The sequence below is a fragment of the Eptatretus burgeri genome, chromosome 10 (genome assembly GCF_056783735.1).
Source record: "Eptatretus burgeri isolate ZD-2024b chromosome 10, Ebu_testis_v1, whole genome shotgun sequence".
Classification (NCBI taxonomy): domain Eukaryota; kingdom Metazoa; phylum Chordata; class Myxini; order Myxiniformes; family Myxinidae; genus Eptatretus; species Eptatretus burgeri.
Genome location: NC_140970.1, coordinates 66564669 through 66587295, shown reverse-complemented (window position 1 = coordinate 66587295; position 22627 = coordinate 66564669). Strand labels below are relative to the sequence as shown.

General features: G+C 42.6%; 1 protein-coding gene across 1 annotated transcript in view; it reads right to left on the bottom strand.

Annotated features, from left to right (window-relative positions):
* Window positions 1-22627, bottom strand: part of COPB2 (coat protein complex I subunit beta 2) — a 106111-nt gene that overhangs the window by 15735 nt on the left and 67749 nt on the right. The window contains exon 15 of the mRNA XM_085898777.1: window positions 6570-6777. Coding sequence (XP_085754903.1) covers window positions 6570-6777 — 208 coding nt within the window. The remainder of the gene's footprint in view (window positions 1-6569; window positions 6778-22627) is intronic.

Here is a 22627-nt window from a genome sequence, read left to right as displayed (position 1 = left end):
TACATTTCTCTGCAATCAAGGATCATGGAGAAGCTTGTAAATACCTAACATGTTGAACAAGGAAATTTGGAAACTGCACACCTTTACACACATTGGATTACATTTATCAAGCCTCTCACTCATAATTGAAGGGAACAACCAATCAGCTCTCACCTCATTAATTTGCCCCAACTTTGGGAAGGACTTAATCATTAGTTACCCCATGTCCTTCTACTCAAAGAAAGCTGCATAAAGCAACCAAGAAAAGCCACACAAGGAAAGCCCTTTCCTGTTTTAAACCTTATACCTGTGTTCCTCCACAGCTGCAGACATTTCGAAGAAGCACATGCATGAGAATCCCAATGCTACATGCCGCCATCAGCTGCCGAACCGGTTTCATCACTTTTTGGCGAGTTGTTAGTGACAGTGAAGACAAACGTGCACCACCGACGCTACCAAACATGTACAACATGCGATAGCAAAAGCAGTTAACATATAACATCAAAGGCCCAATCACATCTCACCCATAATTGGAGGAAACACCCCATCAATTATGCCCAGTAATCAATTATCCCAAACTGTGGCTAGGATTAAAAGAGCCGATTGGTTGTTCCCTCCAATTACGAATGAGAAATTTGATTGGCCCTTTGATAGGTTATATGTTCCGAAAATTACTTGGGGGTTAATTATGCAATAGTTATTTGCCAATGAGTATCAGCATAAGTGTATGTAAATCCCAATTAGCATCAAGGAGAATGTGCGTATACTTAGATTCCCTGTCATCCTTTAGTCTCATGTCTGTCTCTTTCTCCCATTTCCAATTCATACTTTAAGATCTTTAAATCCTCATTGTAATTTTAAACGCACATCACCCTCATTAATGGCCGTTTCACATGTGTTACCATGGAGCCTCGAACAAAGGTTTTACAAGAATTGACAGCGCATACAAAAGACCACTTTGCAGGGGTTGTGGGAGAGCGCTGGTGATACAAGGACACATTCATGCCTGACATGAGTCAGTAAGAGACAAAGTGGGGAGACAGTAACAGAGAGAAATCATAAAAGATACAGCCAGCGACACCGAGCTTCAGTCTCTCCTCACGTTACGATCGTGTTGAAAGACCCGCCGGATTTGTACAGGGCAACTAAAACGAACCCAAGTGGCTACAACAAAATATACTGTATATACGTGGTGTAATGGTAAGAGCGTCCACTCTGAAATTGGGTGATTGGTGGTTCAAACCTCGGCCAAGTCATACCAAAGACTTCAAAATGGTACGTGCTGCTTCCTTGCTTGACGCTCTGTATTTAAAAGGCGAGAGCACAGACAAAAGACTGCGAAGGCAATGGCAAACCACCCAGTATTAACCTTGCCAATAAAGTGCTTCAGCAGCACCAATGCTCTGCAGAGTAGGCACATCAAAAAAGGGGGGAAAAAAAAGAAAAAAAGGGTATATATATACAGTACTATATCCCTTACAAGGAGGCCTTGTGGCCTATCAAAGCCTGCACAATGATTGCCATCTTGTTGCTTGTCCATGGTCTATCCTCTTGAAATGCTGAGCTCAAGCAAGGAAGCAGCACGTACCATTTTTAAAGTCCTTGACGGAATGACTCTGCCAGGGTGAGACTGAGGGCTGGGCAATATCTCAATATTATCGGCCAGAAAAGATGTTGAAAAAATATCGTCAACGCGATGTAGCATTTTTCAAACTGTCGATATATCAGCATATTTGATAATGAAAATAGTGGTGTGTGTTATCGTGAACTGAAGATTCACACATTTTCTTCGATTTGGTCTGAATATCGACATGAAGGACTCATTTTATCAGAACACAATAGTCCCAATAAAAAACTAAAAAATTTTTAAAAACCTGATATACACAACACCATTCTCTCTCACCTTTCACGCAAATGGTGAAAAAAAAAACGTCGTGCCCATTACAATCACCAGTATAATCATCCTGTCTGTTTGCACCGGTACAATCATCACAACTGAACTCTGCCTCAAACTTCGCACAGGAGAGCTTTGATCAAGATATCTATAATAATAATAAAAGTCAGAGTGTGTGTGCGTGTGTCCTGCATAACTTCATAACCATGAAAACTCATGGCCCAAAACTTTGCATACATGCCAAGGAAACTTTGAATGAAAACTAGGTATTTGGGTAAATTTAAGCACCCCTTTTGAAGATAATTAATGGGGTGCTCATCATGAAAAAACCAAAAACAGGCTTACCCTTGGTCAGCCCGCTTTCCCCTCACAGGGGTCTTAAGCCACCATTTTGTTTTGGCCTCCTCAAAAATGCCTTGCCTTGGAACCACAATGTACTCTCATGGACCAACAAAAGTATATAAATGAAAACTGTGTTCAGATTTGAGGATCGTAGCTCATAGAGTAAATAGGTGTCGAAATCTGAAGTGAAATCTGAAAATTTTAGAGATTCGTATAACTAAGCATATTTATTGAAACAAGGCTTTGATCCCTCCTTCTCCATATTTACAAAAAGAAAATACAAATATGTAATGAATTAGTCAGGGAGGAGTAGAAAATTCCCGAGAGCTCTTAAAAAAAAAAAATTTTTTATTTCTTTTCAAAGTTGTTATGCAGTTCTGGAGAGTTCCGAGTGTCAGTTGCATTCTGGAGAGCTCAGTGGAAAAGTTCAGTTCGGAGTTGGTTGGTGATTAAGGGGAGAGTCCGAGGTGGGCCACCAAATGCAGAGGACGAAGTGGAACGGGCATGGAGAGGCAAGCTGCCAGGCAAAGTTGGCCACTCCCCATGGACAGTTCCTCCAATGTGCCTTGTAGGACCAACCACAAACTCTCGAGCATTAAAATGGGCCAACAGTGATTCTCCCCAGAACTGACTTCTCTCCCTACACGTCTTACACATGCATCCTACATTCGTGCACCTTCCAGAGCACACACACCTCATTAACTCATCCTGTTGTAGAGTATCAACTGAGTCCACGCCAGTTCTTTTTAAAACTTGCATGACACGCACCGCATACACCGCACCTCCCTTCTGCAATTTTCACTCACCCGCATTAGACACCCTGTTCGTTACTACGTGAGCCATCCGACTCGCATACAGGTGAGACTGGGGTTGATACCTTATCCCAAGTACTTCGCTTCTCTGTCCATCAACCTTTCTTCTCTCCTTCTCCCAGAATGATTGAGGCACCTGTGTGTGTTGATTCGAGATAAGATGACTAAGGGGTTTGTGTGTTAGGCAGAAGATCTTTCTTTGTGACACTGTTTTTGTTTTGTAAATATCTGCTTTTGCCTGTAAACATATGTCCTTTGCAAAATCTTTTATAAAATGTTTCCAACCTGCCCGATCGTCTTTTCCTCCATTGGTTAGACAAAGTGTGTGAATTGTGGATGGGAGTTCTGCCCGCAGTTTTGTAAGGGTTAGTGTAAGCCAACGTTCCACTAACAGTATCACTCAGCCATTCCGACTGGTAATAGTGGAGTGCTGGTAAGCACAGCCCTTATCTGGGGTGATTAATTTGCCGGGAAGTTAATGCGGGATTGGGACACGAGGACCCGACCTAAATTAATTGTCTCAGATGATGTCTGTGGTTACTTTGCAACCTGTCGTGCTGTGGAGTTATTTGCGGCTTGTAGGCTTCACGGTCATAGGTCGGGAAGCGGGTCTGAGAAGTCCCCAAACCCACTCTCACAACCTGGACCGGCAGAACCCATAACATCATACAAAAAGCGCTGCCCTCAGAGATGCATACACCATAATCAAACAACTCACCCTCCCCACCCCCGAACCCAATCATGGTCAATGCACATTTCATTCCTCCATGCACCCATAATAACCAAAAAGAAACTTTTAAAGAAATAGATAAGCACTGGACAGGTTGAGTGCTGAATACCAGGATGACGTGCACGTCCGTAGAGGCCTAGCACAGCGCTAGAAGTAATGCCGTCCCAGTGAAAAGAGCATAACAGGCAGAGGACAGAGGATGGAGAAATCCAGATACTTTAATATACATTATACAATGCAGATGCAGTTTGATCTTGAGTCACAGCGGCTTCTTTGCCACTTTGCAAAAGTGCTATTAATGTTCAAAAATAGCCATTATGATGTTGCGTTTGGCAATGATACAAACATTGCTTTCACCGAAAGCACACAAGTGTTTACATCATATTCAGGACAGATTACTTGCCAATTAGCAAATAAGCCTTCGAGCTATTACACAGAGGGTCATCATTTGGGTTATATAAGCATCGATAGCCTTCACCACAGGGTGGTTATGATATAGGAGCATGTGATTGCACTATTATATGTTGATAAATTGCTATATTGTCGATATTTGAAGGGATGATTATAGATTCAAAAAAAAAAAAAAAAATAGAAAGAGCAATCAGAGATTGCAGACTCTCGCCAGAAGTTGTTTTGTGTGGTGTTTGCATGTGGCATTTGTGTACTGGTGAGTTACGTCATTAATAAGAGACATAATTTGAACTACCACTATATAACTGCTGGCAGTGATGACCGGGTACCAAAACGCCCCGCTTTGATCGGACACCTGACCCTGTCCCATGATGTTTTTCAATTTAATTTGGAATGGGATGAAAATAAATTTAATTCAAATCAAATGAAGGACCAAATAGGTACAGTCCTGCACTGGAATCATCAGAAGGAACCCGAACAAGCAAAAAGAAAAGATGAAATCATCAGGAGGAACTTGGATAGGATTCATATTTCAGCTGTGACTCCGCTACCCTCAAACCCACCCAGGCACAGCCAAGTGAGCCTCATTCAAAATAAATAAATAAATGAATAAATAAATAATCCAGATTTAAAAAAATCAAATAATTATTGCTGCCAGACCATGCATCTGATCAATTTGAAATTTAAAACATGTATTCCCCATCACTACTAGATCATAAATGTGAAGTTTCATGTCGATTGATTAAGTGGTTCCAGAGAAAACATATATTAATATATTTTTTCAATCCATTATGGCTGCCAAACCATGTGACCTATCAATTATTCCTAAACAAACTTGTACACCCAAGACTTGAAGAACATTTGTGTGAAGTTTCCCCTCAATGTCCAGCCATTCTGGAAAAGAAGAATTTTTATAGGTTTTTGGGTAAATCCAATATGGCTGCCAAACCATGTGACTTTTGAAGTCATATGTGTGAACCATTTGTTCCTCATGGATAGGTGGTCATATGTGTATAGTTTCACCTTGATCTGTTCAGACACTTCAGAGATGATTTTTGAAGTTTTTTATTTATTTAATTTTTTAACAATATGGCTGCTGAGCCACATACCAATGACGTCATCAATTTTTCTTCTGTGAACCATTTTATCCCTAGATGACCCTCAACATTTTTCATACTGATCAGAAGTGGCGTTCTACATGTGCAATTATGACATCATAACAAAGGCATCGATGACATCTTTAAAAAAAAATAAAAAAAATCAGTCCCCATGAGGAGTACTTGCCATGTGCGAAGTTTTAATTTTTTCCTTGGTGCGGTTTCAGAGATACAGAGGTCCAAAGTTTTTCCAACATCGAGGCCACACCACATGACCTATGTCATCATAATTATGATTTTGACATTCGACATGAGTTGTCGCACCTCTGCCGTGTGATGGCAAAACCTAGCATGTCCGGTTTTGGTCAAATTTGAGTTAGACCCATATCTGGACTTACTAGGTTTTTCCTGTCCTCCAAGTGTACTTAAATCAAATATAGCATGAGCATTCACTTCAATAATGTTATGGCAAAACCTAGCAAGTTCACAGTTACCCTACCAAAGTGTTGGAAAAACCTAGTAAGTCATTTACCATCAATATCAACAGCATGATTTGGATAAAACTTTGTCCTGAAACAACTTGCATATAATAATGATATAATATGACAAAATAAAGCTATATTGATAGATGGTATCTTAATCCCATGACGCCAATGTTTTTCCTTGATAACTCAAATTGTCTGGAGCCGGACTTGCTAGGTTTTGCCATCACACGGCAGACCTATGGTGAAAATTGTCTCAATCTGACAAGCAGTTGCGGAGAAAAACATGAAAGTTCTGTGAGGACAAACAAACAAACGGACTCAAATGCAATACCCTCTCCTTTGGTGAGGGTAATAAACCTAGCCACAATGCAAACACCAACCTCGCAGAAACAAAGCAGATGCTCGAACCATTACACCTGGTCTGGTTATACAAGAGAAAATCTGAACATGAAATCCCAGCATCATAAGCTATCTGCTCATATCAAAGCATCAAAAAGGTTAATCCAAGTGAACATTTGATCAAATTTATGTTGACACAAAGCATAAAATATATATATATATATATATATATATTTATAAAAAACAACAACAAAATATCTTATAAATATTGTCAATTCAAGGTATGGGAAGTAAAGTTTACTTGTGAGTGAAGTGAGACTTGACTGGCACATTACAAATGCATATGATGGTAAAGGAATTGTCCTCTCAACAATGGCAGTGCTGTGAGATATTTAGCAACTTAAAAAATGAAGGTAGAAACCTCAGTTGTGTGAAGGAATAAGCTCAGAAACTGGGGAGAATACATGCAGGTATGATCACCTGTTTTTCCAGGAAGTGAGCGACACGGGTTCGCTGTTCCTTTGGGATGGTGGGCAGGACGCGGTCAGCCATGTCAAAGTCACGCCGCATGACGGCTGTCTGGTATTCCAACACAGAGAGCAGCAATGAGTAGCTCACAATGTTCAGCTCCTTGTCACCCAGGTAGAGGCGGTTATCTTTTGGTATGTATCCCAATAGGTAGAGTTTTCTGTTTGGAGGAGGAGAAAAAAATTATCCTTGTGCAAAGCATTCAATTGCTGCAATGCACTGTTACAGGAATAGCAAACCGATTTTCTCAAGCAACGCTCAAGCTTGAAAACCGGAGATACAAACTGGTAAAGACAACGACCCATATAACGTTTGATGAAGAGCAACAAAATAAAATATTATTTGTGTTTGTATCAATAAGTTTGTTTGGATTGCAACCACTTATGATGTCTCGTGTTGACATCAACTTGAAAATTAGAGCACGTTCTGACATTGGATACGAGCTCCGTCAAACAAAATTAAGTGGCAAAAGGAATGGAGAGTTATTCACGGACAGGAGATGGAAGAGATGAACAAATAAACTGTTGTACAGCAGACAAAAAAAGTCGACCTTGTATTAAAAATACAATTTCACACAGAACAAATCTGGTTTGGAAACGTGAACATTACATCAGCAATTCGATCAGCTACAGTCGTGATCTTAATAAAGGTTGCCAACCTTACTCTTACTTGTTCACCGTAACCAAGAAAAGTTCTGATCGTTCACAAAACACGTTTTGAGTTCTTTGACAACAATCTACAAAAAGATATCTGCAATCACAAAGTGATTGCCAAGGGTAAACCTTCCTAGGCTCCCACGATATATGGTCATAATATTTTCGACCGCCATATGACCTTGACCTTCAACATTTAGGGATAAAGTGTAAATTAAGAAAATGCGTCCCGATGTGCAATTTATCCCAAAAAACTCAACATCATGTAAATCGGAGGAAAATTATTCAGGTTATGATCAAAAATGTGTAATTTTTTAAAACAAGTCATGACCCGAAAAAAATAGGTCAAGGACATTAATCAAATATCAGGTGCACAACTTCAGTGCAAGTTCACTATTATGATGCAATAACATCTTGGAAGGCCAAGCGGTCTGAGATTCCACATTGGCAAGATTGAGTGATGACAAAAACCACGTTCTTTTTTTCAGACCACCATTTGATATTGATCTTTGTATGAGGGATTTTTGTATAACTCGGAGGGATATAATGTAAATCAAGCATAAATGCAAGTTGCTGGAGGCTATTTAGAAAGGGCAATTTCGTTCCGATTAGACAAAAATTAGCTGAGTTATGGTTAAAAAATTAACTATCTGTATAATTAGGTCATGATAAAAATTAGGTCAACACCAAAAAAAAATGTCAACCCACATACTTTCTATTCACATTATTGGTGCAAAATACAATTCCGAAAGTCACAACTCGCTCTGAGATATGGCTTGGACATTGGCAGAAAAATGCCCCACACCGCTCCCCCTCCCCAACCCCCAAAAAACCCAAAATGGTGGTTTAGAGCTCGGTCTAAGAAAATCTGATGTACCATTAAAAATTGGGGGCAGCAATTGAAGCAACAAATCCCACAACAGGTATAAGTCTCCCCTGTCCTATTTGGGGTGGCTGAATTAAATGGCGGGAAAAAGTATCAGCAGCAATGGAATGAAGACACTGAAGACAGCAAGATTAAATTTCACATCAACATACAAGATATAATTTTGAATGAACAATTACTGAGATATTTGAGTATTTCACTGAAAATCCTAAAGGGATTCACGGACCGGTGTTTATGGGTTTGTTTGTCACGCTACTACTACAGTTATGGCCCAATTACATCCAGACTTGCTACAGAGGATCAGCACAACCCCAATTAATGTATAGGGGTGCTTTTATCTTTGCCGGTTGTTTTGGGGGTTGGGGGTTTGGGAGGGTGAGGATGCAAATTCTCAATGTAAATGTGTATCGTTTGCAGTATTCCTGTCCCCACGTTTTCCAGTAAAGCAAGGTGTTTTGAATTATAAACAGTCGGTATATTTTTTACTTCATGCATGTAACCCAGGTTATATATTTTTCATCTGGAAAGCTGTCACTTGCCTATACACAGCCCAAGCAAAGGTGTGCATTACAATAACTTGTTGCATGCTTGGGACAAGATCGCCCGCAGTACGGGTACTCTGCTAGTAAAAATAATTTGGGATTTTCAAGTTTTTCCTCAAACAACCTTCAATATGGTTGTTATGCACACTGCTACAGTGCCTTCAGACAGTGTTCACACCCCTTGACTTTTTCACAGTTTGTTGGGTTACAGCTTGAAATTAAAATGGATTAAATAAAAAAAAAACTTTGGCACTGATCAACACAAAACACCCCATAATGGTCAAAGTGGAATTATTTTTTTATTTGTTTGTGTTTATTTTTTTAGAAAAAAAAGTGGAATCAGCAGAACCCCAATTTACAAATTAATTGAAAATGAAAACCTGAAATGTCTTGCGTCAATAAGTATTCAACCCTTTTACTATGACACTTCAAATTGAGCTCAGGTGCATCCAATTTACTTTGATCACCCTTGAGATGTCTCTCAAACTTGATTGGAGTCCACCTGTGGCCGATTCAATTGATGGGACATGATTTAGAAAGAAACACATCTTTCTATACAAGGTCCCACAGTTGACAGTGCATATCAGAGCAGAAACTCTACCATGACGTCCAAGGAACTGTCTGTAGAACTCCGAGATAGAATTATGAGCAGGCACAGATCTGGGGAAGGGTATGAAACAATTTCTCGAGTGTTGAAAGCTCCCAAGAGCACAGTGAGCTCCATCATTAGGAAATTAAAAGAATATGGAACTACCCAGACTCTTCCTAGAGTTGGCCATCCGACCAAACTCAGCAACCGGGCAAGAAGGACCTTGGCCAGGGAGGTGACCAAGAAACTAATGACCACTCTGACAGAACGACAGAGATCCTTGGCTGAGATGCGAGAACCTGCTGGAAGGACAACAGTCTTTGCAACACTTCCCAAATCTAGGCTTTATGGAAGAGTAGCCAGACGGAAGCCACTCCTGCGAAAAATGCACACGAGAGCATGTCTTGAGTTTGCAAAAAGGCACATGAAACACTAAGAGCATGAGGCAAAAGATTGTGTGGTCTGATGAGATGAATATTGAACTGTTTTACCTGAATGCAAAGCGCTATGTCTGGTGGAAACCAAGCACAGATCATCACATATCTAACACCATCCCTACCGTGAAACATTGTGGTGACAACTTCATAGTATCGGAATGCTTTTCAGCGGTAGGGATTGGGAGATTTGTAAGGACATGGGGAACAATGAATGGAGCCAAATATATGCAAATCCTTGAGGAGAACCTGCTTCAGAGTGCAAAAGACTTTAGAATGCAGTGAAGATTTACGTTCCAAAAGGACAATGACGCCAAGCATACAGACAAAGCAACACTGCAATGGCTTCAGTTCAAGAATGTGAAAGCCCTTGAGTGGCCCAGCTAAAGTACAGACTTGAATCCCATTGAGAATCTGTGGAAAGACTTGAAGATTGCTGTTCAGGCAGAGGTCACATTTGCTCTACGGCAAGGATACGGCGGCCGTACGCCCTCTGAATTGACAGAAACGTGCGGCGGCCGCAGAGAAACTGAGGTGGCCTCAGGGAGGCCCTACGCCATTTGGCTATATTTTACAGGCCGTAGGGTCGCCGTGGAATTGTAGCGCGGAGTTATAACATTTTTCATTTCAACGTTCGCCGTAGCAATTCGACAAGCCAAGCTATGACGTATATGTGTTCCACGTCGACCGTACGTAGGGCGTACGGTGGGCTTGTGTTATTCGTGCGGCTGCCATAAGCTCTTCTCAATGAAAAATGAATTTTCCCAACCCCCAAAAATTATGGCGGCCGCACTATTTCCACGGTCGCCGTACGGTGGCCTTGCAGTCTGTGTGATTACCTGCGGGCAACGCAGGGTCGACGCACGGTTCCCCTACGCCCACCGTGCACCTATGTACGGCCTCCGTGGCAGTCTGCGTCGATCGTGCGTCCACCGTGCGCTACCGCTAGGGATCGGAGTAGAGGTGTTTGCCTATACCGTGGTGCCCCCAGAATCCCAATTTAATTTGTTCCAGGAGGCTGTTCGGATTGCAAAAAGTTCGGATTCCAAAAATATTTTCCCAATAAGAAATGATGGAGCGAATTAATCCGTTTGTGGATCCAAAGAAAACCCACTTTCAAGACACTTTAAACTGAAATTACCCATGTTTAAGATAAAATAAGATGAGTAAATGACCTTCGGGGGCGGTGTATTGTATGTAAACTGGTACAATCACCACATCCAAAGGTCCACACAGGGTCGTGCTCCGTCCTGGGTTCCGATCGCTCACACACTCTGCGAGAGCGCTGCCCCCAGGGCAGCTCATCAAACATGATGCCCGCAGAACCACAATCACTTTCATCAAATGCATCGGGCTGATGTAATCATGGATATTCCAAATTACAACTGGGTTTGTTGTGAAATTCAATCCTTGCCCGACAGTCCGTCACACCACGTGATCGGAATGCTTTTTTTGTTATTAATTAAAACACAAGATGATTAAAAAAAACAAACATCACAAATGAAGGTGAAAACACGAGGTAAGGCCTGTCACATTTGGCTCGGCGGCCGGAGGGTCTACAAAATGTACGAGCACTAGCAATTATAAAGCGGCCGCAGTATTTCCACGGTCAAACAATGTCGCAGTCACATATGTTTTTAACGGCGTCTCGCGTAGCGAACGCTGCTCATAGAGAGCTCGGCGTTGTTCTTCTTCTTCTTCTTCTTCTTCTTGTTCTTCTTCTTGTGAAGACAAAACCTTAATCTCTCGGACTCGGCTCTTGTATATACAAGATCCGGATTGCCTTAAATACTGAGCACATGCACACATCCTCACATAGACGGTGCCTTTTGAGAGCGTCTATCATGAACTTTTAAATATATTCGGACATTTGCTTTAACGTTTCGAAAAGTTGACGTTACTATTTCAAGATGATTCCATGTATCGTATTGTAATTATGTAAATACATTATATATTTCGTAAACACACGATATATAATAAATACGTAAATACATTATGACAGGTTTCGCTAATGGCTTAATGAAGGCACGTGACGAAATATCGGAAGTTGTTGTTGTTGTTGTTTTAAAAAAAGTTTTTTTTTTTAGCCAACAAAACCTTTAGGTTTTGGACGCTGCTCTTGGACACATTTGTCCTCGTTATTTTTCAGGTAGCCGCACGGCGTATTTATAAATTGTGGAGACCGAAAATATGGGTGTGTCGTACGGTCTTTGATTTGATGTCGCACGGTGACCTTAGGGCGTTCCTGCGGCGGCCATAGAATTTTGAAGGCAGACGCAAGGTGCCCGTAAGGTGACCGCAGGGGGACCCTAAGCCGAACGTGCGCCAGACGGAGGGTAACGAATGGGTAAATTATGATATTTTTTTTAACCAGTTCTTTTGTTTCGGCTTGTCGAATTTCTATGGCGAACGTAGAAATGAAAAAAGTTACAACTACGCGTTATAATTCCACGGCGACCTTACGACCTGTAAAATATAGCCATACGGCATAGGGCCACCCTGAGGCCGTCTCAATTTCTCTGCGGCCGCCACACGTTGCTGTCAATTCAGAGGGTGTACGGCCACCGTATCCTCGCCGTAGAGCAAATGTGACTGAGGCCTAAAGTATTGTTGTGGTTGATGAAATTCACAAACCACCATTCAGGTCCCTTAGGTGAGATATCTCTGTAAGTATATGTGTAGTTAGGCCCAAGCCCGTTGTTTAGAGGGAATAAATGTCATTCATGCGGGCTGCGACCCTTTTAGATAGCCGTTTTTCTTTTACTATCTTTATTTTGGACCAGCCGCCATTACTACCACCACCAACCACGTCTCAACAGCCATCACACAACAACCACCAACCACAACGCCGCTTCACAACAACAGCCACAACCTTTACCGTCACAACTCGCCCTCGCAACCATCGCATCACCACCATTCTCGCGCCACGTGTTCAGAAACATCACAGACTTTCCGAAGAAAACGGATCAAAAACGACTCACGCCCACTTCTGTTCCGTCCTATCGGTGAGCGTGGGGCGATTTGGCCCCGCCTCCAGGGCGTTGGAGTGCGATCGCTATATGCAAATTCATGGATCAAAAAGCATTCACGCCCACTTTTCCTCGGTCCAATGGGGAGCCAGTTAGAGGTGAAGGGTCGGAGGTAAAGGGTCAAAGGTGAAGGGGCGAAGCCACGGGGGATATAAACGGCTGCGTTCGTAAGTCAAAGCAGTTCACACTCAAGAGTTGGGAGTTCGCGGAGCCAGTGAAGAGATGGGACGAGTCAAGAGAGGAGACGGAGAGGGCGATCGGACGAAGCTGTGGAGAGGCGGCGGCGGCGAAGGCGGTTGAGGGGGTGCTCGCGTCGGAGTCGGGGAGCTGCGGAGGGAGAGGCCGGCGGCGCGACCGAGGTCGTGGTGGAGACGCTCGTCGCGGGACCCGAGACAGGGAGATATCCTCCTTTCCCCCGAGCATCAACAACCCCCTCCTGTTTCCCCCCCGCGCTGAGATAGTGCGACAAGGGGGCCCCTTTCCCACCCCCTACCAAACACTGTCCGCGAGGCCCGCGGAGTTGGGGCGCCACCGCCACTTTGCGTCTCATCATCAGACGGGTAGGCCCGACGCAGTCTCGGCCCCAGGCCCGCCTCATCCTTGAGGGTGGTCCTTTTCTTTTGCTTTGGGTATATGTGTTGTCGGCGCCGTCTGTGAAGTAAAATTGTATAAGTGTTGCCGTGTGCTCGGTAGTCGGATAGCTCTGCATTGTCTTCTTTTATATTTGCTTTTTGTGTAATATTGTGTGTTTCTTCTCCTTTTACATTTGCTTTTGGTGTAATTGTATATGTGTGCTTTCCGTGTGCCATCGCGAAATAAATGTGAATTATGTTGAACTGTTTTCCCGTTTCGCTTCGTCTTTTCTTTCATTGAATCTCCATCTTACTTCACGTAAAGGGTTGGTAGTGGGCTGAATACGCCCGATAATTAATCGAACCGTCGGGGCCGACGATAACACCGCTCGGTTATCCCGATAGTACGGAACGGGTCGCTTAAAGTGGCCCGTGTCCGAAGTCGACCTGCGGCGAGGTGCGATCGCCCGGTCTACCCTCCGTGTGGGTACTTAGGTAGGTCGAATTTGGCGAGCAACCCTATCCCACGCGGGGGGCCGATTGGCACGATCGTGGTGAGACCGAAAGGTCCACCCGTGACTAGTTCCCGGCGTTAGTCCGAGAGAGTCACGACTGGATTGTCCGTCCGGTGGGCGACGTGCCGCGATTCGAGTTACGTGGCCGTTCGCACGCCGGCGGGCGCGAATCTGCGACAGTATCGATCGACACACGAGAGATGCTTTCACGAGGACTACCACCGACGAACTGAATGAACAAAGCGCGAAGATGCGGGTCGAATAGTTGGGGGAGACACGTGAACAAACATGAACGCCACGTTGTGTTCAGTTTTTTAAAATGTACAAGGTTTTTAGGGCAAAATTTTCTCGAAAAAATTGTTCAGATTCCAATTTGTTCAAACATTGGGGCGTTCGGATTCTGGGGGCACCATGGTATATTATAGTTATAGTATATTCAGTTATATATACTGGTATATTTTTATTTCAGTAAAAAAAAGAACTGGTATATATACGCACTCGTTACCATCCGTCTGGCCGCATGTTCGCCTTAGGGCCCCCCTGCTGTCCCCCTGCGGTCGCCTTGCGGGCACCTTGCGTCTGCCTTGAAAATTCTATGGCCGCCGCAGCGACGCCCTAAGGTCACCGTGCGACATCAAATCAAAGACCGTACGGCACCCCCACGTTTTCGGTCTCCACAATTTATAAATACACCGTGTGGCTACCCGAAAAATAAAAATATATGTGACTGCTACATTGTGTGACCGTGGAAATACTGCGGCCGCCGTATAATTGCTCGTGGCCGCAGATTTTGGAGACCCCACGGCCGCCGTGGCAAATGTGACCTAAGCCTCACCGACGCTCACCATCCAACTTGACAGAGCTTGAGCAAATCTGCAAGGAAGAATAGGAAAAAATCCCCAAATCCAGATGTGCAAAGCAGATACAGACATACCCCAAGAGGAATCAAAGCTGTAATCGCTGCCAAAGGCACCTCTACAATGTATTGACTCTAGGTATTGAATACTTATGTAAATTAGATATTTCTGTCTTTCATTTTCAATAACTTTGTTAAAAAAAACTTCAAAAAACGTTTTCACTTTTTCATTGTGGGGTATTTTGTGAAGATCGGTGACAAAAAGAAAAAGTTAAATTGAATCAATTTTAAATTCAGGCTGAAATAGAACAAAATGTGACAAAGTCAAGGGGTCTGAATCCTTTCTGAAGGCACTGCATGTGGACAACCTTCAAATATGCAAATGCACACAGCAATAACAGCTTGTCAAAATGCAATAGGCAGGACTGTCACCACCAACCCAAAATAATGTAATTAAATTAAATTCTCCTCTGACTGCAAAACGACATCATCAGCTGGTTGTTTATCAAATTGGAGTGAAAGAACAATGTTCCAACATGATAGTACAGTATGTTTGTCAATTTTGACACTCGCTATACGAGATGAAACATACATGGTGCCACAAAACAAAATGGGTCTTTGTCATGATAGTGCAACTTTTCAGACAGATGTAGTTTTGAGTAAAAAAAACAAAAGTAAAAAAAAAACAATAATTATATATATTTTATCTTTATATTGAGATTATTAAAAAGTTTTGAATATTGAATTAAGTGCATACTTGGTGCAGCTCGAAGTTAAAATTAAAAATTAAAAACATACAAATAAAACTTTTATCCTGATCACAGAACCACTTTTTCATGCAGGAAAGCCCTTTTTACTGACCTTTGTGCTTGAATAATACATGCATCGAGCTTATCAATGTTCTCAAGATGCAAAGAGCAAAGCAGCAAATTGCTGCACAGTTAAAGGGGAGTCAAAGAGTTTTGCCTTTACAAGCACGTTTTTGGCTCTCAAATGTTTTCAGAAAGCTCATATTCAGGCTGTTATAAACAAAACTCAAAGTTCAAATATGAACCACCTTCACAAAAACAAAACTTCTGTAGTTACAGAGTCGAAGCACGAGAAAATGTTTAAAGGCTATCAAGTAGATATAGCATCCACTTGCAATTTACAAACTTGGTTTGACAAAATTAAAAAATAATAATCATGACATAAGCCTTCACGATTAGCACCAGTTTTCCCATTCTCACAGTGTTGGTTGAGCTATTAATTCTCACGTTGACAGTTGCATTTCTTTAACTCTTGGAGATAGACAATAAATTGGATAATAAAAAGAACCCCATTTATATGATGAGTATTTTTTTTTCTGACCTCAGAAAATGATTTTGGTTCCAAATTGACATTTTTTTGCAGGTTCATGAAAGTTTAAGCACAAATGACAACAATACATTATTATTTAAAGAGCTTAACCCCAATGAAGGCAGAAGCGTCTGTCATTATACAAAGACTCCATGACAAAACACAATTTGGTACAGTCCGTGATCATCCATCAGAAAGGACCTAGTCATTAAAGCCTCTTTTGCAAATGTTTGGACCATCTGTCTTGGGCATCAGAAGCCAGAAATCAAATGTTCTCTCACATGCCAAGCATTCCCATGGCCCTCGTTGATGGTTCTCAAGGTACAGAGCCAAAATTTTGTAGCATCTTTAAGTATACAGCTCAACCGTGGACCAGAGACATAGTGCCCCATTTGGCATTCCTTATGCTGTTATATGCAAGGCCCTGCCAAAAAGCAGAAGTACAAATCTGTAACTTGCACACAAGAGGCATGATGATAAACTATATTGGAAAGTGCATGAACTTACACACACTGCTGGTGAGCTCTTAGCCTTTTGCTTCATTTGCATCCCACTTCACCTGCTACATTCATTATTGGCCCATGTCAAATCCATGAGGTCAAGAAAGATGATTGGCTATTAGCCTCCCTGGTTTACGTCTCAAATCTAAATTAGTTTCATTCTCTATGCATTTTTGGAACAGCCTGTTTGACATTAGCAAGCTCATAAAAGTGGGATCTCAGGTTCAAATCTGTTATATCATGCAGGTTAATAGTCTATTGTCATTGTAGCTCATGTGAAGGGTAATAGTCTGTTGTCATTGTCGCTCATATTTAACAGTACACAGTCTCCAACTGTCCATTTCTTGGATGTAATCCATGTGCAAACTCTGTTGATTGCATTGGGCAGGGGGAAAATTTTATATATATATATATATATATATATATATATATATATATATATATATATATATATATATATATATATATATATATATATATACATATATATACATATACATATATATATATATATATATATATATATACATATATATATACATACATATATATATACATATATATACATATATATACATATATATACATATATATACATATATATATATATATATACATATATATACATATATACATATACATATATATACATATATATACATATATATACATATATATACATATATATACATACATATATATATATATATATATATATATATATATATATATATATATATATATATATATATATATATATATATATATATATATACTTATAACATATACACACACATTGAAATCAGACCCCATCACTGTGGAGTGGGTAGCAGGAAGTGTTATACCAGCTATTGCTGCATGCATCCTGACCAACAGGAAATGCCTGCCACACAATTGATGTGTTTGTGGGACACAAAACAGTTCTGGGGGTAGCCAAAAGTTTACATGTTAAAAAGGCTCCTCCAGCTAAACAGCTGCAAAGGCTACACCTATTAGGCACGAGCTTAGCAGAGCTACAGTGCGCTACATCTCTATAGGATTGTACTGCAGCCAATTCCAGGAAGAGAAATTAATTCTCAATTTTATCGACCAGTCCACTCTGGAGAGGGAACACCATGGACACGTGTTTCTGGTTTGTTGGTCCTCGTCAGTGTGGAGCAGAAGCTACTCCACTTCGTGGTTTGGCTTAAACTCTGTTCTGTCCTGTCATTACTCCCTCTGTCTCTCTAACTTGGTGTGATTGATTGGGCCTGATAAGGACTTGTATCATTAAGGATTACCATCCATTCATTGTTTTGTCAGCTCGTATCAGTAGAGGGCAAAGGGGTGTTTTTTAATTACATTTTGGATTGCGATTGATTCCTTGTGTTCACTTACTCCACACCATTTCTTTATGAAATCCACTTGGTCCCGGGTGGATTCTGGTCATTATGATTCTCATTTGGTGGTTTAAAGAAAGACCCGTTAAGGGATAATTGGCTGTGGTGAGTCAACACTGTACGTCAGGCTCGCTCAACCTCATTTGAATACGATGTGCGATTCCTCATCAGACTTTCAAATCATAAGGTATCAAGGCTTTTAGACATGTGATCCAACGAGGAAGACCCTGAAGTGATTAACAGTGATGGTCGTGTTGATAAAACATGCCGGATTTGCATCAGGCAACTGGTCAAACATATATGAATCACCATCACACCATTTTAAAGCCTTTATCCCTGAGCAGGGGTCAGCTTTTTGCGGGCTCCAATCATGGTACCCTTTCTTGTGGCAATGTTTTTATGGCCAGTTGCCCATCCTGACACCAACCCTTTAGTCGCCTTTGATACGTTAGGATAATTACCAGTATACTGGTGCTCATTTCGCCGACCTTGGAAGGATGACAGGCTGAGTCACGCCCCACCCCCCCCCATGTTAATTCAGTGGCCAGCGGGGCTCGAACTCAGGACCCCGAGGATCCCAAGCCGCCACCCAAACTGTGGTGTATGGGCATAGAGCGCTGAGGGGGAGTGAAGTATTTGTGATAATAGTCACGTGATTCAGCATGCATATATCTGTACGCGCCCGCAAGAGGCTCAGAGTGGTGCGCATCCGAGCACACAATAAACCAGAGTTACAACTACACTCTCGGCTCGTATCTGTCTGCACCTCATACCCATACCCAAGGCCGTGACATTTTGATGATGTTCGATCACGATATAGGTAGGTACATGAAACCAAAAACATAGGTAATTATTAAATTCAAGCTCTACATACCCAGGTATATTGTAATTGAAATGTATCATTCCTTTGTTCTACTTTCCCTTTAGGTGATGCTATCAAGCAAGCCTGTATGACTGACTCCGACAATGACGCCATTCATTTAATGAGAGCTGCACAAGTGGTTCGTCGACACTTGTGTAACATGTCTAGTACGTTTGATGGATCATTCGACGCTGATTGCCAGGAGAAGTCCATACCCAACACATTACTAGCGTTAGTGAAGATGGTTCTGGAGGGTTCTCGCATCGAAGATCAGTCGCAATGTTGTGGGAACACAGCTGCCTTAACAATTTCTCAATTGTTGGCATTCAACTTTGTAAAACGTGATCGGAAAACTTCAACATCATCTGTTCGACACAACACTGACCGTGAAACCCCACTCCCAATATACCTTGGACTGTTAATCCACGCACACACAAGAAAAAGGGAGCTCGTCAAAACACTGCATGACAGGGGCCTCAGTATCTCCTACAAGCGAATTCTTGGCATCTCAACAGCACTTGCAAACAGTGTGTGTTGAGAGTTCGAAAAAGATCATGTCGTATGTCCACCAAAGCTAAGGAGCAACCTATTTACAACTGGAGCAGGAGACAACGTTGATCACAACCCTAGTTCAACAACAGCAACCGATTCATTCCATGGAACGGCAATCTCCCTCATGCAGCACCCAAGTGAATCTGAATCTGGTGGTGATCGTGGGAAACTGCTGTTAGCTGAAGACCACAAATCATCGATGAGGGTGCCTCCACTACCGTCTTTCTACACAGACATTCCACCAGCCATACTGAGGACCAATGAACCCACAGCAACCCCTGATCTCCAAGTCGCCCCCATTGATCCCAATGTTGATCTAGAAGCACACCAGGATAACTACACTTGGCTTGACAACGTAGAAGAACTCGTAGTGACAGATGATGTGGACGATACAGCTAACGCTTCCTGGGCCGCACAACATGCATCAGAGTTGCCCGGCAAACACCAGCCACACACCCTTGTTGCCTTGCTGCCATTTTTTTGCGAAAATGGAAACTCTACAGCAATGATTCTGCATCCTATGAATGTCGTCAAGTCAGCCACAGAGCATCTCAATCCTGGACAAACACCAGTCCTCACTATGGATCAACCCCCCTATGTGAGAGCTAAACAAATCCAGTGGAACTGGCCTGATACTCACGGCGAGGACCACTATATTGTGATGTTTGGAGGACTTCACATTGAGATTGCAGCACTAAGGGCACTGGACTGTTGGCTGGACAAAAGTGGATGGACGGCAGCTATAGTGCAAGCAAACATCACATCTTCTGGAAAGGCCAACTCATTTCTGACTGCATCTAATGTGAAGCGAACACGTGTGGTGCATGAAATCACAGCTGCTATTCTGTACATCCCTCAAAGAATGGCGTACAATACATATGTTCAGTCGCTTGATGGGGCTGACACTCCAACAGATTTCAACACCTGGTGCTCTGAAAACTACGACCAATATCCACAGTTCAGATTTTGGGCCATGACGTTACAATTTGAACTGAAGTTGCTGCAGTTCATTAGGTCACTTCGGGAGGGAAACTTCGCTCTGTACATCGACTCATTGGAACAGCTCATGCCATGGTTCTTTGCCCTTGATCGTGTGCACTACTCGAGATGGGTCCCATTTCACATCCGAGACATGAAAGAGTTGGCTGTGAGAAATACTGAAATCCACAGGGCATTTCTGAATGGCAGTTTCGTGGTTCACAAGACGTCAAGAAAGTTCTCCGGTATTGCTCTTGACCAGGTGCACGAGCAGCTTAATGATCTTATAAAGATAGATGGAGGAGCTGGAGAACTGACAGAAAATCCAAGTGCACTTCTCCGTTGGGTGATTGCAGGACCCGAAATCGCCCGAGTTATCGAGGAGTTTGAAGCAAGCTCTCGGTTTACTGACACAGCTGAAGATTCGCGATACCACGAACAAGTGCCAGGAACACAACGAAAATTCATCTCGAACGTCAAAGAACTTGTTGCGACTATTGCAGAAATGGGTAATCCCTTTCAAGAAGACAGCACAGATTTGATGACCTTGGATTCAAGGGAAGTCATGATTGGAACCATGGTTGAAACCGTGAAGAATATCGAGCAGATCGGAAAGAGCCAGTACACACAGTACATAGAAGAACGTATGGATCACCACACCAAAGCCATCGCTGAACCGATCAAGAAAAACAACCTACCACTCTTCAATAACCGACCAGCCAAAAATTCCAAGTCAAAGTCCCAGGTCGCATCACTGAAGAACGACTGTATCCTGTTCTCAAGGCTCTACATTGCATGTCAGTCCAGAGATGGGAACCTCGAGGAGTTTTTCAAACATGAGAACCAGGAATGTCCACCAGCCCTATCCCAAACAGGAAACCTTCGAACAGGCAGCAAGGCGGACATCTTGGAGTGCCTCAGCAAGGTTGTACCACCAGTCACAGATGCACCGACGGTCGATGCAAAGGTGCTTGATGGCTCAGTAATTGTCCACTTGCTACAGCCTGGAGCAACAAAGACCTTCTAGGAGTATGCTGACCATATCTTCAAGTCCTATATCCTTTCCCAGCTTGAAAAGGTAGAGCGACTGGATATCGTGTGGGACGTCGACCGACCAGATTCCTTGAAACAAGGAGCACGTGAAAACAGAGGTAAAGGTACGCGGAGGCGCGTCAAGGCAGGTACTGCAATACCCAGCAACTGGGAGAGCTTTTTGCGAGTCAACGACAACAAGATCGAACTCTCCGACTACTTGGGCAAGTTTATCGTCACAGTTACAGTACCTGGTAAGGAGATCTACAGTACCAATGGTAACACAATTCTCTGTTCGGCAAGCGAAACCAAACGACAACATCTGGAACCATGCTCGCATGAAGAGGCAGATTCGAGAATCATGCTGCACGTGGCTGACCAAGTACGACAGGGACACAAGAGGATCCTCATCAGGACTGTAGACTCCGATGTTGTAGTCCTTGCAGTGGCAACAGCCCAGCAACTACAATCCAATCTAGAAGAACTGTGGATAGCGTTTGGTACAGCGCGACACTACAGATATTTATCTGCACATGCGATGTGTCAGGCACTGGGACCAGACAAATCTAGAGTGTTGCCATTGTTTCATGCATTTACAGGGTGTGATACTGTCTCTGCATTTGCTGGAAAGGGCAAACGATCTGCTTGGGAAGCGTGGAATGTGTTCCCAGACCTAACCAAAACATTTCTCGGTTTAATGGACCTTCCTCCTGGTGGCAGCATCCCTGGTGATCTAATGACAGACATTGAGCGATTTGTGGTAATTCTCTACCACCGTTCGTCCCAAACAACCAGCGTGAATATGACCAGGAAAGATCTATTCACCAAGAATCCAAAGTCACTCGAATTACTTCCACCAACACAAGCAGCCCTGGAACAACACCTGAGGAGGACTGTGTACCAAGCTGTGTTCTGCTGGGGCCAAGCCTTGTTGTCATGTCCAGTACTCCCAAGCCCAGTGGACTGGAGTTGGAAGCGTGATGTGTCCACATGGATTCCGCTGTGGACGACGCTCCCAGAGGCTACGGACACTTGTTATGAGCTTGTACATTGTTCTTGCAAGAAAGGGTGCACGAACAGATGCAAATGCAAAAAGGCTAGTTTGACATGTACAGCTCTGTGCGGCTGTGCTGGAGATTGCTTCCTACGTGTGTGAATGTGATACATGAATTCCATGAAGTTGTGTACATGGTGAATAACTAAAACATTGAATGCAAAACATAAATTGTGAAAATACTAAGGAATCAAATTGCAAATATAAATAAATGTACCTAAAGCTATTGCTGGTGTCTG